This window comes from Haliotis rubra, unplaced genomic scaffold (genome assembly GCF_003918875.1).
Source record: "Haliotis rubra isolate DU_JTF1 unplaced genomic scaffold, ASM391887v1 Scf86, whole genome shotgun sequence".
Taxonomy (NCBI): Eukaryota; Metazoa; Mollusca; class Gastropoda; order Lepetellida; family Haliotidae; genus Haliotis; species Haliotis rubra.
In genome coordinates this window covers 1,244,272-1,258,415 of record NW_025767590.1, presented here as the reverse complement: position 1 = coordinate 1,258,415, position 14,144 = coordinate 1,244,272, and the positions used below count along the sequence as shown (strand labels likewise).

The 14,144-nt window shown below is 37.6% G+C and overlaps 2 protein-coding genes across 2 annotated transcripts in view; one reads left to right on the top strand and one right to left on the bottom strand.

Annotated features, from left to right (window-relative positions):
• Positions 1–1,741: 1,741 nt before the first annotated feature.
• On the bottom strand, positions 1,742–9,455 carry LOC124262872 (short coiled-coil protein B-like). The gene is made up of 6 exons (XM_046697456.1): positions 9,380–9,455; positions 9,029–9,260; positions 7,814–7,891; positions 4,912–4,998; positions 3,597–3,753; positions 1,742–2,223 (listed from the first exon to the last, which is right to left on the bottom strand). The coding sequence occupies exons 2-5, from the start codon at positions 9,090–9,092 to the stop codon at positions 3,611–3,613; spliced, it is 372 nt and encodes a 123-aa protein (XP_046553412.1). The 5' UTR covers positions 9,093–9,260; positions 9,380–9,455; the 3' UTR covers positions 1,742–2,223; positions 3,597–3,610.
• Positions 9,456–11,521: 2,066 nt separating this feature from the next.
• Positions 11,522–14,144, top strand: part of LOC124262878 — a 237,732-nt gene continuing 235,109 nt past the window's right edge. The window contains exon 1 of the mRNA XM_046697461.1: positions 11,522–11,644. The gene's annotated coding sequence lies outside the window, so the exon portion shown is untranslated. The remainder of the gene's footprint in view (positions 11,645–14,144) is intronic.

Here is a 14,144-nt window from a genome sequence, read left to right as displayed (position 1 = left end):
AGCTCAAAATAAAGAAGATGCAGAAAACATGTTTTGTTGCTTGTTTGAAAAGTTCAACAGGATATTGTGCCCTGCAGGGATGATGGTAGTCACTAGTCCGAAACACTAGGGTAGGTACATTCAGTTCAGTCAAGGAAGCTGAGCCAGTTGTAGTCTGTATGATTACTACAATCTACTAAAAATGATGCTTAGAGCCTTGTTTGGATTAGAAGACTCAAAAGATAGCACAGATTGAGATGCTGGTTCGAACAAGGCCCCAAGCACTCTGTTGTCTGATCCCACCATATTGGCTCAGATGATAATGTACCATGACAGTTTTGGACATTCATAGTATAGTGTGACTAAAACTTGATTATTTAAAAGAGTGAGTTTAGTTTTATGCCGCACTCAGCAATACTCCAGCTATATGGTGGCGGTCTAATCGGGTCTGGACCAGACAATCCAGTGATCAACAGCATGTGCATCAATCTGCGCATTTGGGAACCGATGACAACCAAGTCAGCGAGCCAGACCACCCCATCCCTTATTTAAAAGAAGCACAGATAAAAAAGTTGGAATGCCATCTTGTGCAATGTAGTATGGTGTGTCATGCCATGTCCGGTTGAAAATGTCTAAGCGTTATATACAAGAACGCAAGATGTCGAGTGAAAAGAAGTTTATTCATGTTGATACCATGACATAAAAACATGTAACAAACCGTCCATTCAACTGAACACACACAGATGGAGAAATGATACCATACATTCTCATCAGTTTGGTAAGAACCAAGCAGAACACAGACAAAAACAGATCCGTACTAAAAAAGCTGTTGGCTGAAGCTAACATGCACATCCAACCTTGTACACTGTATTGGCAAGCATTTATTCTTGTATACTGAATGAAACTGGGCAGACTGATGACACTACTGTCTATAAGTGGTCTTGTGTGCTCATTATGCATTAATGTTGAAGACTATACTTGTAAACATGGTGATGGCAGTAGCAGCTCTTCTTTTACCCTCCCCATGAAATTGGCGTCATAATTCATCACAAAATTGTATAAAGATAAAAGGTGCTTACCAATAGCATGTTTCAATAATAACATTTGGACAGAAAAAAATTGTGAATATGGAAAATAACATTGTCTTAGTCTCATGTTTAGTACTGTAAAAGTGGAATATGTCCTCCGGTATAAGTAACCACTTGCAATAATTATCCCTGGTTCAACAGAACATATACCCAACCTGATAAAGTGTATATATTGTTTTGAAAACAAAGCCTTCTACAAAGTACTCACATATAACAATGGATATATTTGGGCTAAATCTCTTAAATGTACAAAATCCAGTGAGGCACCTTATCCCCAGAACTGTCAGAACAAGCAACTTAAACAATCCCAGTTATTAAAAACCCAACACATGAGATACAGGTCTTTAAAAAATATTGTTTGTCCTAACATCTTGTCCAAGACACAAAACAACCAGTTCACAATATTTGATTATCATGTAGTATATCTTTATCATTATGCAGTTTTGTATCGTATTTTGAAATTAATGCCCTTTAAAGGTCAACAAATGCTGCTTACTGAAAATATCTACCATGACACATCACAACACAACATCATAGGCATATATCATATTGGTTTGGAAAACAATATCAAAATATGGGACATTTGCTAATGTCCTGATAAACAATTATCAAATGCAGTTAAAAATCGTAACAAGTTTATCAACATATTAGATTTCTGACACTGGTACATCCAGCCTTGAACTCAATTGACCCAAGTCACTATTTCCAAAAATAGTGCACCAACATTTGAGATGGCCCCCGAAAGGTCCCATTCCACATACAATGACAGAAGCTATATTACATTCACAGCCATAGCCCTTCCTGTAGTATAATATGCAAATATATACATGTGCTCAATCACAACATGCAATGTACAAACAATAGTGCTTGTAACTACTTCAAGACATTATGAAAGATAAGGACAACTTATCAGAGCTACGCATGATAGAATTTCAAAATAATTTATTGCACATATCCTCTGAATATTTTAGCAGTTTCGCTAGATATTTCTCTTTAACAAGGACTAGGCCTTGGTATAGAAATATTGATTCAGCTGTTTGTGAAATGTGGGTGATAGTTTAACACTGAACACTGAATGACCAGAAACAATCAATGGAGATTCTGTCTGACTAGCATCTGTACACATTGTAATCACAGGTATAATGGATGTCCACATCTGAAAAAAAAATAATATAAAACTATTAGAATTCATGGATAATGTTTAAAATTCAAGAATATATGAAGACGTTCAACTATAGGATATCATCAACCAGGCCATAAATCCATACAGAGTTATCTCCCTTATATCCTGTTACTTCATTTTGGAATTCACTGATTAGTAATTATTGTGACATTGCTAAATTTCCATGTTACAGATGATGCATGGCTGGGGACAAGAAAAGAATCTATAACAGTTTAAGATGGCCCTGTATTTTACCTACAAATCAAAAAGACTACAAACCATTTTGACACTACTAGACAATATTTCACAAGTTCTTGAGAATCTTTAGATATAGAAATGTATCAGTTTTCTGCATTAAAATATTTATGGGACATCACAAAATAAACCATGTGAATGTTTGATGTCACAGGTAGGTGGTTTGATGTCACAGGTAAGTGGTTTGATGTCACAGGTAAGGGATGATGATAATAGACAGATGCGAGAGCATCCAACAGGTATGCACCACATCACGATTATTGACAAGTCTTCTGTGTAGTTCTGTGTTTGATATGGAATATGGGACTGAAAGGGTCGACTATCTGGACGCTGTTTTCCCATTATGCTTGTACTGTTCAACATTATTCAGTAGAGGTTACTGATGTATGGTAGTGAGGTTGCTTTAACACCTCTTTCAAAGGTATTTCAGTTATATCTTGGTGGCGTGTGGTCCTGTGTACAGAGCTCAGGTCACGAATCAGTTGAAGTTATGCAACGTCGAGCTCGGACAATCCTTGGATGGGTGACCGTGTTTGGCACCTCGACTCCTGAGAGTTTCTAGGACTTCAGTCATGCCCCACAATGAAGCACATGTGATCTCACTTTAGGCAAGTAAGTTTGTTCAAATTGCCTCTGTTCACCCAGCAGAAAATGGGTACCCGGTTGGATAAAGTCATGTGACTATAACCTTCTAGCGCCTAACAGGCAGCTTGGGTTATCCGGGGTAATAAGAATCAGATTCTAATTAAGCGCCGCGAGCAATCACTTGGTGTTTGGAAAATGTGTGCTATAGAAGATGACTTTTTATTAAACCTTCAGGTGGGAAATAAACCTGGAATAATGAAGTGGATGAGTATGTCTTCTCAGCAATATTCCAGCAAGATAATGATGGGAGACACAAGTAGTAGGCTTCACACTTTGTACTCATGTGGAGAATTGAACTCTGTCCTACAACATAGCAAACACTTACCCACAAGGCTACCCCACAGCCCAATGTAGCATGGAATCAATGTTAACAATTAATACCTGAACTTGACATTTATCTGCCATAGACAAAGGTGAAAAAACATCAACATGATTGAACAATGTGACAGATCCTTCTGTACACGTACTTTGAGAGTGAGGTTTACTTCTTCTTCGATTTGGGGGAAGTCGACTGGAAAACGCTGCTGGCCGCCATTAGGTTCTCAATATACTGGCCAAGAACTTGGTTCTCAGACTTAAGTTTCAGGTTTTCCTCCTTCACTGTGTCCACACGCGATGACAAATCTGAAAACACGATCAGGTAAAGTCAGTTACACAAACTTTTAAATCAAGTAATCTAGTAGAATATGCAGCTTAGAAAACTCGCCATGCAGTAATTAACACTCACAATAAATACTTTGGACAGATAACAAACACAACATTTTCTGAATAAACAAACAAATTGAAAACAATTTGAAAAGAATAAAGTCACATGTTATGAGTTTGCTATGTCTGAAAAGAAAACAACACCATCCACAAACAGTGTTATTCCTCTGTCTTATTACTTAACTTTAACCAGTAGTCTCAAGAGAGTAGTTACAATGTTATAGAAGCCTCTTGTGTGTCAACAGCATCTATTGTACTGGAGTGAGTGATTGAGTATAGTTTTACGCCACACTCAGCAATATTCCAGTTATATGGTGGCGGTCTGTAAATAATCGAGTCTGGACCAGAAAATCCAGTGATCAACAGCATGAGCATTGACCCATGCAATTGGAATACTATGACATGTGTCAACCTAGTCAGCAAGCCTGACCACCCGATTCCGTTTGTTGCCTCTTACGACAAGCATTTTTTCACTGAAGATCAGTTCTAATAATTACAAAGTTACTCCATATGTGTTGAGATTGAGATTCCAACAAGGACCTGTGCTTCATCAACTTTATGTCAAACAACCAAGCTGATCTGCTTTTTGGTACAAATTTTCCTTTGAACTTCTGACTTCTTATCGTGCATCTCAACCAGGGCAATCTTAACAAATCTGAACATTTCTATGGCCGTGAATCATTAATTCAACAACAAGGTTAATAAAGTTTCATTGATAGAGAATGAACATTTAACTTTGAATACTCAATGCCACTTAGAGAGTGATCAAATGTAACACATGTTATAATTTAGTTAGGTTGAATCACAGTGGAAGGTCCATTGGCAGAGTGGGTAAGGACTTTCTGTGCTGGCGATAAGACACATGACTCTGGGAGTGTGGGTTCCAATCCCGGAGGTGACTTGACCCAACAAGAGAGTACTAGAATCTGAACTTTACAGAGAAAGTGTAATCCCAAATATAACATGTGTTACATTAAACTTATTATTCCACAAGATGACATCCAACCCAACCCTGGATTTATTGTATTTCTTAACAACTCCATTACAGACTGACATCTGTATGCCTTTTCATCTCACCATCCAGTGTGTTCTGCAGCTCCAACACCTGTGTGATCAGTCTCTGTTTCTCCTCTTCTTCATCAGGGTTGATGTCTGGGTCCAAACCTGGGAGGATAACCAGTCACACTTTCACAACTGACAATCAGTGTTCTGCGATGTTAATGTTATATCGTGATTTGATATACCAATGAACATGATGAAAATACTAGTATATAGTGTTTTCAAAATATGAATATTTTCATCTAGCTTTGTGTAAGTGATTAGTGAAATTGGTTTTATGAAATTCATAAATTTGTCACTTAATCCAAAAATTTGCAAAAAGGAGTTTTGTTACTTATATTGCCATTGGACACCTTCAGTTCAGTAAACAGTAATATATTGCTGTTCAGTATCTATCAGTATCCAAAAATCATCAAAAGTTACCAGTTGACCACTACATTGATCTGTATATCAAATTACAACAAGCATTGTCACTAAGGTGACATAATCCCCTTCGCCGCAAATTATCAAATCAAACTTATAAAGTAATGAAAGTTTAAGATGAAGTTAAATGTCAACAAAAACATGACCAGTCAACCTCTCTTGATATCTTGCTCTTTAGTTGTTCAAACACACAAATATTTTCAAGACTGACTTTGACCGTGACATGAATGTCATAGTGTATGAAATATGCAAAAATAGTACTAAAGAAATTGCTTTTTGAAAAACATTCAAGGGAAGTCTTGAATGTCTATGAAGAAAATCCAGTGAACCGTTAAAATATCTTGCTGACAATTCAGGTTAACATGCTGAAATCTTCAAAGTGTCGTCCTGACCCTGGAAATTATGTGAAGGTCACCAAAACTGACTGGGCCCTGGGCCTTCCCTAGATGAAGCTTGGTGTCAAATATGAAGAAAATCCAGTGAACGGTTCTTGAGATAGCTTAACATGCAGGTAAAACGTTAAAGTCCCCTTGTGACCTTGAAATGAAGGTAAAGGTGATGAACCTAGGTACCAAATATGAAAAGAATCTAAAGTCAAAGATATTCCAATTCGTACGTACATATGGACGGAGACTCATAGTGACTAGTAGTAATACTATATCCCCCGCTTTGAACTATAAGTGGAATTATGGTTAAGGAGTTCTGCTCTGGAGACAGAAGGAAGATGGACATACATGCTGACTAGACAATGATTACAAGGAGTGAGTGAGTTTAGTTTTACGCCACACTCAGCAATATTCCAGCTTTATGGCGATGGTCTGTAAATAATAATGTCTGGACCAGACAATCCAGTGATCAACAGCATAAGCATTGATCTACGCAGGATACGATGACATGTGAGTCATCGAGTCTGACCACCCGATCACGTTAGTTGCCTCTTACGACAAGCATGGGTTACTGAAGATCAATTCTAACCCGGATCTTCACGGGTTTCATTACAAGGAATTGGTAAGGACAGGAACATGATCTTGAGACAACCAGGAATTTCATACATCCATATTTGACACACTGAGGTTCAATTGTTTATTGCAAGGCAGAAGTCAGGCCAATATATATCACTAGTTGAATTAGCATCATCATGATCAGGCAATGTTGAAGTCATGGTCTTAAAGTGCTAACAAACTTACAAGCTACATGGATACCAGTCATTCCCGTAAGTACAAGGCTGGGAAACAAGAAGTGACATTTTAATGTCTCCAGACTCTCCATCCGCTAAAATATGGAGGCAGTAACTTCTTAGCAGGAATGAGTTCCCCCTTTGAAAACTTGCACTGTATGACATGTACTGTGATATGTACAGTTATGCAGCGACTCCTCTGACACATACTTGACGCTACTATTGTCTTCCAAAGAATGCCCATGGGCTTGATCTGGACACCAGAATCCTCAAGTACAGTTAACTTTCTAAAGTGGATTATAATGAATCAATGCATACTACTGTGTTAAGGTTCAGTGTGTAGTATTCATGAGAAGACAACCCGTTTTCTCAATACAGCGGAAGCCCTCTAAACTGGCAGCCCTCCAATCCGGCATGCTTTCAATATCGGCACTAGAATTTGGTCCCGGCAGACTGTCTGAGTATGGTTTTATGCCATTTTTAGCAATATTCCAGCAATACCACAGGAGGGGACACCAGAAATGGGCTTCACAAATTGTACCCATATGGGGAATTGAACCCGGGCCTTCGGCGTGATGAGCGAACGCTTTAACCACTAGGCTACCCCACCGCCCACTTGACTGTTTGTACATTAATTAACGCTTTCTATGATGACAATCAACACGTTGTTCAGTCATATTTTACGGCACACAGAAGAGCATTATCACGTTGAAACGGGAAAAGTTCTCTAAACCAGCACACCCTCTATACCGGCATTTTTTGCCAGTGCCAACTAATGCCGGTTTAGAGGGCTTCTACTGTATATCATGGTGTGTCAGCTTAATATCAGAGGAAAACCGGAAGTGACATAGGTCTCAGATGTTCACCACTTAGGTAACAGCCACAAGCACATAGGTCATAGGGGAAAAACAGTACATTGAAAGCCTTGATCATTGGTTTTTGGCACAACCAAGGGGCACAACTCTGCACAGCAACTTGCAGCACCTCAGTGAACTGGGCCACTTGTGTCCCCAGTGATAAAGGAAGTTTTCCTAAGCTAAGGAGTGGGCGAGTGAATATCATTTTACGCCGCTGTTAGCAATATTCCAGGAATATCACGACAGGGGACACCAGAAATGGGCTTCACACATATTGCCAAAGTGGGGAATTGAACCCAGATCTTCAGCGTACGACCGGACACTTTAACCATCAGGCTACTCTACTGCCCCCCTAAGCTGAGGAGCTGAGACATGACAGCTGATGGCAAATGATTTTCAATGCTGATGCTCTTAAACATTCCTTATGATTGGTAAACCATATTGATAATGACTTAATACTTACTGTGTGTTGTTCCAGTAAATCCTTCATTTTTTGTATTTTCCTGTTCCACGATAGCTTTATTTTTTTCCATATTATCCCCTTAAAAAGAGAATAGGTAAAATTGATAATTCCAGCTGCTTCATATTTTCAAATAACAATAACTGACAGTCACACAACTATATGCTTAAAAAAGAAACAAATTGTGTAACACTGTTAACATGGAAAGATAACTGTTTACTTAGTGTTATAGAAAGCCATCTCATGGATACACCTATTAATAGTGTTGTGATTCACCTAAACAATGATTGATCATGACTGTGTCAACAGAAGGCGGAGTATCAGTCCCAGTTTATAGTACATTGCTATGTAATTCCTGGATTAAAGTAAGGAGAATAACATAAGACATGGTGACAATCCTTTTTCAAATGCCACATTCATCCGTGGTACCATGGTTATATTCCAGAATATTGATGACTTATTATCATTCTACTCCCATGCATTTATCCAATGAGCAGTTGATAATAAATGACTGGTCATGTTGATTGGGTGACACCTACTCATTAGACCCATGAACAGTTGATACTTAATGATCAGTTATGCTGATTGGAATCATTAACCCATTCAAACAACTTATGGTTACAAAAAGTTCTCAACATATGTATCTTGTACCTTAGCCAAATCTGCTGATCTAGAAAACATCATGTGATACATTTTTAGCCATACCACATGAAATTTAATGTAAAAACAATGATCTGGAAGAGCTGATTGCAGACACTTTCTAAATAATTTATATATTTTTAGTATTTAAAATTATATGGTGCTAAATTCACCTTGGCATATCTTTTGTAAAAGGCTGCCATGGCATGTATGCTCAACAGAGTCCTGACTTATTCTATGTGTAAATATATCAGAAAAGAAATTATAAAACTTGTAGACATTTTCCTGAGTGAATATTAAAAAACCCAAACTAATTTCCATAAAAGTCGATGTGTTTTGTTATGACTTATTTTGTACAAACAATTTTTTATTCACGAAGATAGAAAACACATACCTCTCGTTCTGGGATAATTTACAACAGTGTTGTATCAACTATGTAAAGCATTTAAAGACGAACTTCAAACTGTTACATAAAATACAACCAACAATTTTTTGTAATGCACACCTGCCATGCTTGCAGTGAACATCGTGGTCGACAAGCAACATGATGCCATAATTTTCATAAATTATTCATTTTACCTGGTTCGCTATCACTGGACAGAGGGACGTTGTACAGATGTCCATTTGAATCCTCGTTGGACATTTTCAAGAAGTGTATTGGTGAGATTTGACTTGACTTGATGATACCCAGAAAGATGAAGATGCTACCCGCTGAATCCTACCCTCACTTCCGTGTTATGAGTAGGACCGGGAGAACTGTCGACAACAGTTCGCAGAAGTATTCCTGGATGACGGAGATACTCGGTAATGCCTGGAAAAGGAAAATGTGTTTACAAAAGTAAATTGAATTAAACTGCAATGTGCATCGAAATTAATTGCACTGAGACAAATAATGACGTGTGAATTGCGATAATAAACAGGATTACTCACTCATTCACAACTTGTCAGCCATATTGGTTCAGTCACGTGACAATGACGTCACGGCACTTGTCAAAACGCATGTTTTACTTTCCTTGCAACTGTTTAAATATCGAATAATATTAAATGATTTAAAACGGACCAGCATACAATTTTCGATTCAACTTTCAGTATCGATATTCAACAATAGATTGAGCTGTTTATATGCATCGAATTAACAGTAACTGTTAAATTGGTAAACATAGTTTTAGTTAAAACAATACTGGTTTAAACTGATGTGTGATTTGAAATATACGTCCTGTGACTGTCAACTGGTTCAGGCCATCGTCTCACTGTTTGATTGTCATTATTTTCATGGGCGATGGGTTAGTCCAGTAGTATTGGCTCGTCACGCCGAAGGCTTAGGGTCGATTTCTTCCATATGGATGCAAAATGTGAAGTCGGTTCCTGGTTTGACCAGTTTCCTCCGCCGCTGCATTGCAGGAACACTGCGCAAAACCACACTCACTAACTCTTTTTTGTCGGAATACGTTAGTATGCAGAAAGTACCTCATGACGGATTGTCTCCTCTTTGGGATTTCTTGACTAGGCTGATGATGTTGATCACTGGTTTGTCTGGTCCAGACTCGAATATTTACAGACCACCGCCATATAGCTGGAATATTGCTGAGTGCGGCGTTAAACAACAATCAGTCAATTTGTTGACTAGAGATTATACAAAGTCGATTCAACAGACGGTTCACTCCCAAAAGACAGACCTCCCGTAAGACAGACTCAATGAGTACACTAATTAGCTGAGCCATGCTGTCCACCCCTATTTAATTAATGAGCTGACCCAGAGTCACTTTGGAGTATAGTAACAACACACTCCTATATCTTGTGCCCTTCTAAAAACATATTACAAATCCTTTTACTAATCAGAACAGAATAGAACCGATGTTTTTATTACTGAAGATGAAAGTGAAATAGTATTTATAAAATTAAGTATAAACAAAGTATATAACTGGAGAACGGGATGTTTTATAACAGTTATTTTTCCCATGACTTTCTCCCTATGACTTTTCCGATCACCCTTCTAGATGGCTACCTGTATGCGAAGAGCAAGGTGAAAGGAGAAGATGATGTGACTTTCTAATAAGTGTTATCTGTGCACTGACAAGCATGTGATGTAAAATAATATGGTGCTTGGTCTCATGTGCTTGATAGGTACATGTACATAAATTATTGTTTTGATAATATTGATAAGTAAATGTAATCTGGCAAATAATGTACATATGTTGATGTACATATATGTCTTAATTTAAAAATCATAATTCATTACATGAATTGATAAAACTACAGTTAATATCTAATTTTATCTGGGCACATACCAATATTATCAAGGGTACAGCTGAATTAAGCCTAATGCAACCAACCATAAAATGTGTTGTTTTAAGCGGTCTGTCTTTTGGGAGGTCTGTCTTATGGGAAGATACCCAACAGACATACGAATCAGGGTTAAGTATTTGGAGTCGCTTGCACTGACAATTTCACCAAGCCTATAGTCTGAGTAGTCTCCTAAAAAAGGAAAGATATTTAGTGACAATATAACATACAGAGTAGCATAATTTTTATTTTTTTTTGGTTTGAGCATGTTTTTGTTAAAGTGAATATTACCTGGGGGACACACACCAATTGGGAAAGTTATATTCTTGTATGATATGATTCAAATCGAGAGGATTTGAAAATTTGTTTAATAATCAGTGATCAGGGTAGAGCAGTATTCTTCTATGCATATTTCATACCCCGCCTTTGATTTGTATATTTGAGGTGACTTTATGCTCCAAAATATGTAAACAGATTTAGTTTATCGTAATTTATACATGTGAAATAAACAATCCGTATTTACTGTCTAGTGTGTTGGATAGATGTACTGAGTGGTGACGAAACATATCACGAACAGTAAACCTGATTGTGTCGTCTTTCTACTGAGGTGATGTACCGTATTTGTATTCATGTTCCACGAGGCGGAGGTTTAGGTTTTCATTCATTTTCAACAGACTACCTTTTGAACTTACAATCGTAGTTGTAAGGAAGTAGAATACTGCTCCGGCTTGTGACGGGGAAATCCGCGGTGCTAACGTAAACATACGGAATAACCCGAACCGACGAACAGCCACCTGCGTGTAGCAAACTGTCAATATAAGCCTTGAGAGGCGTGCGGATCGTTTACCTTGGATATGAACGCGATTTTGTTGTCTTGCGGATTTTCGGAGGGAACCTGACAAATCTTTACAGGTGGGACACTTTTTTAAAACTGTTTCTTAAACTTTATACATAAATCTGTGTACTTTCATTTTTTGTTATGGACCGCGAAAACGTCAAGTAAAAAACTGTCCGGCGAAAGGATCGTGCGGGGACGGGATCTACCTGGCATATGCAGGTAACATTTGGCACGCCGCCTGAATCTGGCGGTGTAATGCAATTTGAACGGGATTACAAAGTGTGTTGATTTTACGGTAGTTTGGACTCCTCCTTAGGAGAAAAGTGTGTCTTCAACAACCGATGTCTACAAACGGGAGCGCTAACTGTGATGGCAAAGGACATTTCACTGGCCAAGCAAGTCGTCCAGCCGTGCAAAGCAAAATAAGACAGCTGAATGATGACACTTTTTCTCGTTTTTATGTAACAGTCCACGGCCCTGACTTCCTGTCTAAAAGCTTTTTAAGTGTCACGAAAAAATGTATATCGTCAGAATGTATAGATTGCATTATGGACACATAGCAACGGCTGTCATACGAAGTCCTTATCGCAGAAAATCAATGTGACCAGATATCGTTTCGGAGGAAATCTGGGCGGTTTTTTGTAGAAAATCTAAGTCTTTAATCAATGAATTAACTGACACGTATACTGTTGTTTTAAAACAGACTTTATCAACAGAGTTTTTACATCGTCTTAGTGCCTTACTGTGCTTCGAGGTCTTAGCATCCACAGCGTCGAGCACAGTGCCCTCACACGAGGAGATTATAACAGAGATTATTGATTACACTATCTGGTCTGTTAGTAATTAATAGTATAGTATAGCATATGTATTGAATGTATAAATAAATCAATTACTCCCTCCCACCCCAATGACATTAACAATCATAATACTTAATATGATACATTAAATGGTAAAATACCTTGTTTATTGCTTACAGTTATCAATTATGCTGTTATGATAAATCACTATAATTATGGTAGGTATTAATGTCAAACAGATATGTTATGAGAGAAAAGAATATTGTGCAAAAATAAAAGATTTGTCTTTTATGATTACCAAACCAAATTACATGAACATATTTTTAATACAGGGATGGCTGCTTGCCAAAGTTTACATTTTGAAGTATTTGAAGTAATAGCTGTTACATGAGTAGGTTATACTATACATGTATCACTCACTCACTCACTCTTCACCACCAGGTGTGCAGATAGTGTAAATCCAATTTGTAAAGGTTTGACATAATCATTAGGTATTGATAGCTGTGTGTTGCAGTGGACCTTGATTGCTGATTAACTGATTTGTTACATCAACCGTGGCTGTGAAAACACATTAGTCTGAATTGTTGGTCCCATTCTCACACGTGTGACCTTGTTATCGTTAAGTTCATAAAGGTTGGCTGGGTAGCCATGTTGCTAGATAGGCTTGCTCATTATGTTGAAAGTCTGAGTTTGATTCTCTATAGATGTAAAGCCCTTTGCTGGTATCCACTACTGTAATATTGCTAGATTATTCATAAAACCAAAGTCACTAAATTTTCTGTATCCTTTAGTTGAGTCAAAGGAGGTTATCATAGGTTATGAGTCCACACAGTGACGAATTGATATCCTGTTGCTCTTGTCCTGGCTGTTCTGTTGTCTAGATTAATGTAAATTTTTGTGTGATCCCAAATATAACACTTGTGTTACATGTGTTATTCCAGTCTTGTTGGTGTTTATGTAAGTATATCCAATAGAAGATATATGTTTCAGTATATGTGGATAGCATTAGCACTGTTCTTTAGGTATTCTCACCGCCATTTATTGTCACATTCAAAACTAAAATATCTGTTGTCATGCTTTCATGAAGATGCTCGATAATTCAAAATGTTTAGTCCTTCAGCTTACTGCTTCAATTTGGGATCAACTATACAAGTATTAATGATGCTTAGTAAGTGCTTTTTAGCTATGGTGTCCTTTCAAATGATGTTTATACTTTTGCTACATGTCACTCAGAAGATAGTGAGTGAGTTTAGTTTTACGTCGTACTCAGCAATATTCAAGCTATATGGGGGCGGTCTGTAAGTAATCGAGTCTGGACCAGACAATCCAGGGATAAACAGCATGAGCATCAATCTGCACAATTGGGAACTGATGACCTGTGTCTGTGTCAACCAAGTCAGCGAGCCTGATCACCCGATCCAAGCATGGATTACTGAAGATCAATATTCTAAGTAGTAAGAAAGCATTACAGATTGTAAATGGTTATATTATGTAGGTTTTTGATGAACAGTCAGTTAATACTGTACATTAATCACATCAAAATATGTCTCTGATGGAAAATAGTTTGACTGCATTAAAAAGAATTAGTTGTGTTTTGTTCAAACACAAGATGGCTGTATTCTTACTAATGACTGATATCACCTTGTCAATATTTATGCATTTCATTGTGCTGTGACATTACAACTTGTAAGTCATGTTCATTCATAAAACATTTTCAAGCTTGATCAACCACACATAAAGTGATCTGCATACCTAAGGGGGTCATATCAAAATCTTT

Excerpts from the sequence above, each read along its gene's own strand:
- LOC124262872 (XM_046697456.1), bottom strand. The coding sequence starts at position 9,092 with ATGTCCAACGAGGATTCAAATGGACATCTGTACAACGTCCCTCTGTCC. Across the intron at positions 7,892-9,028 it reads GTCCAGTGATAGCGAACCAG|GGGATAATATGGAAAAAAAT; the intron begins GTAAAATGAATA and ends TCTCTTTTTAAG. Across the intron at positions 4,999-7,813 it reads ATTTACTGGAACAACACACA|GTTTGGACCCAGACATCAAC; the intron begins GTAAGTATTAAG and ends TTATCCTCCCAG.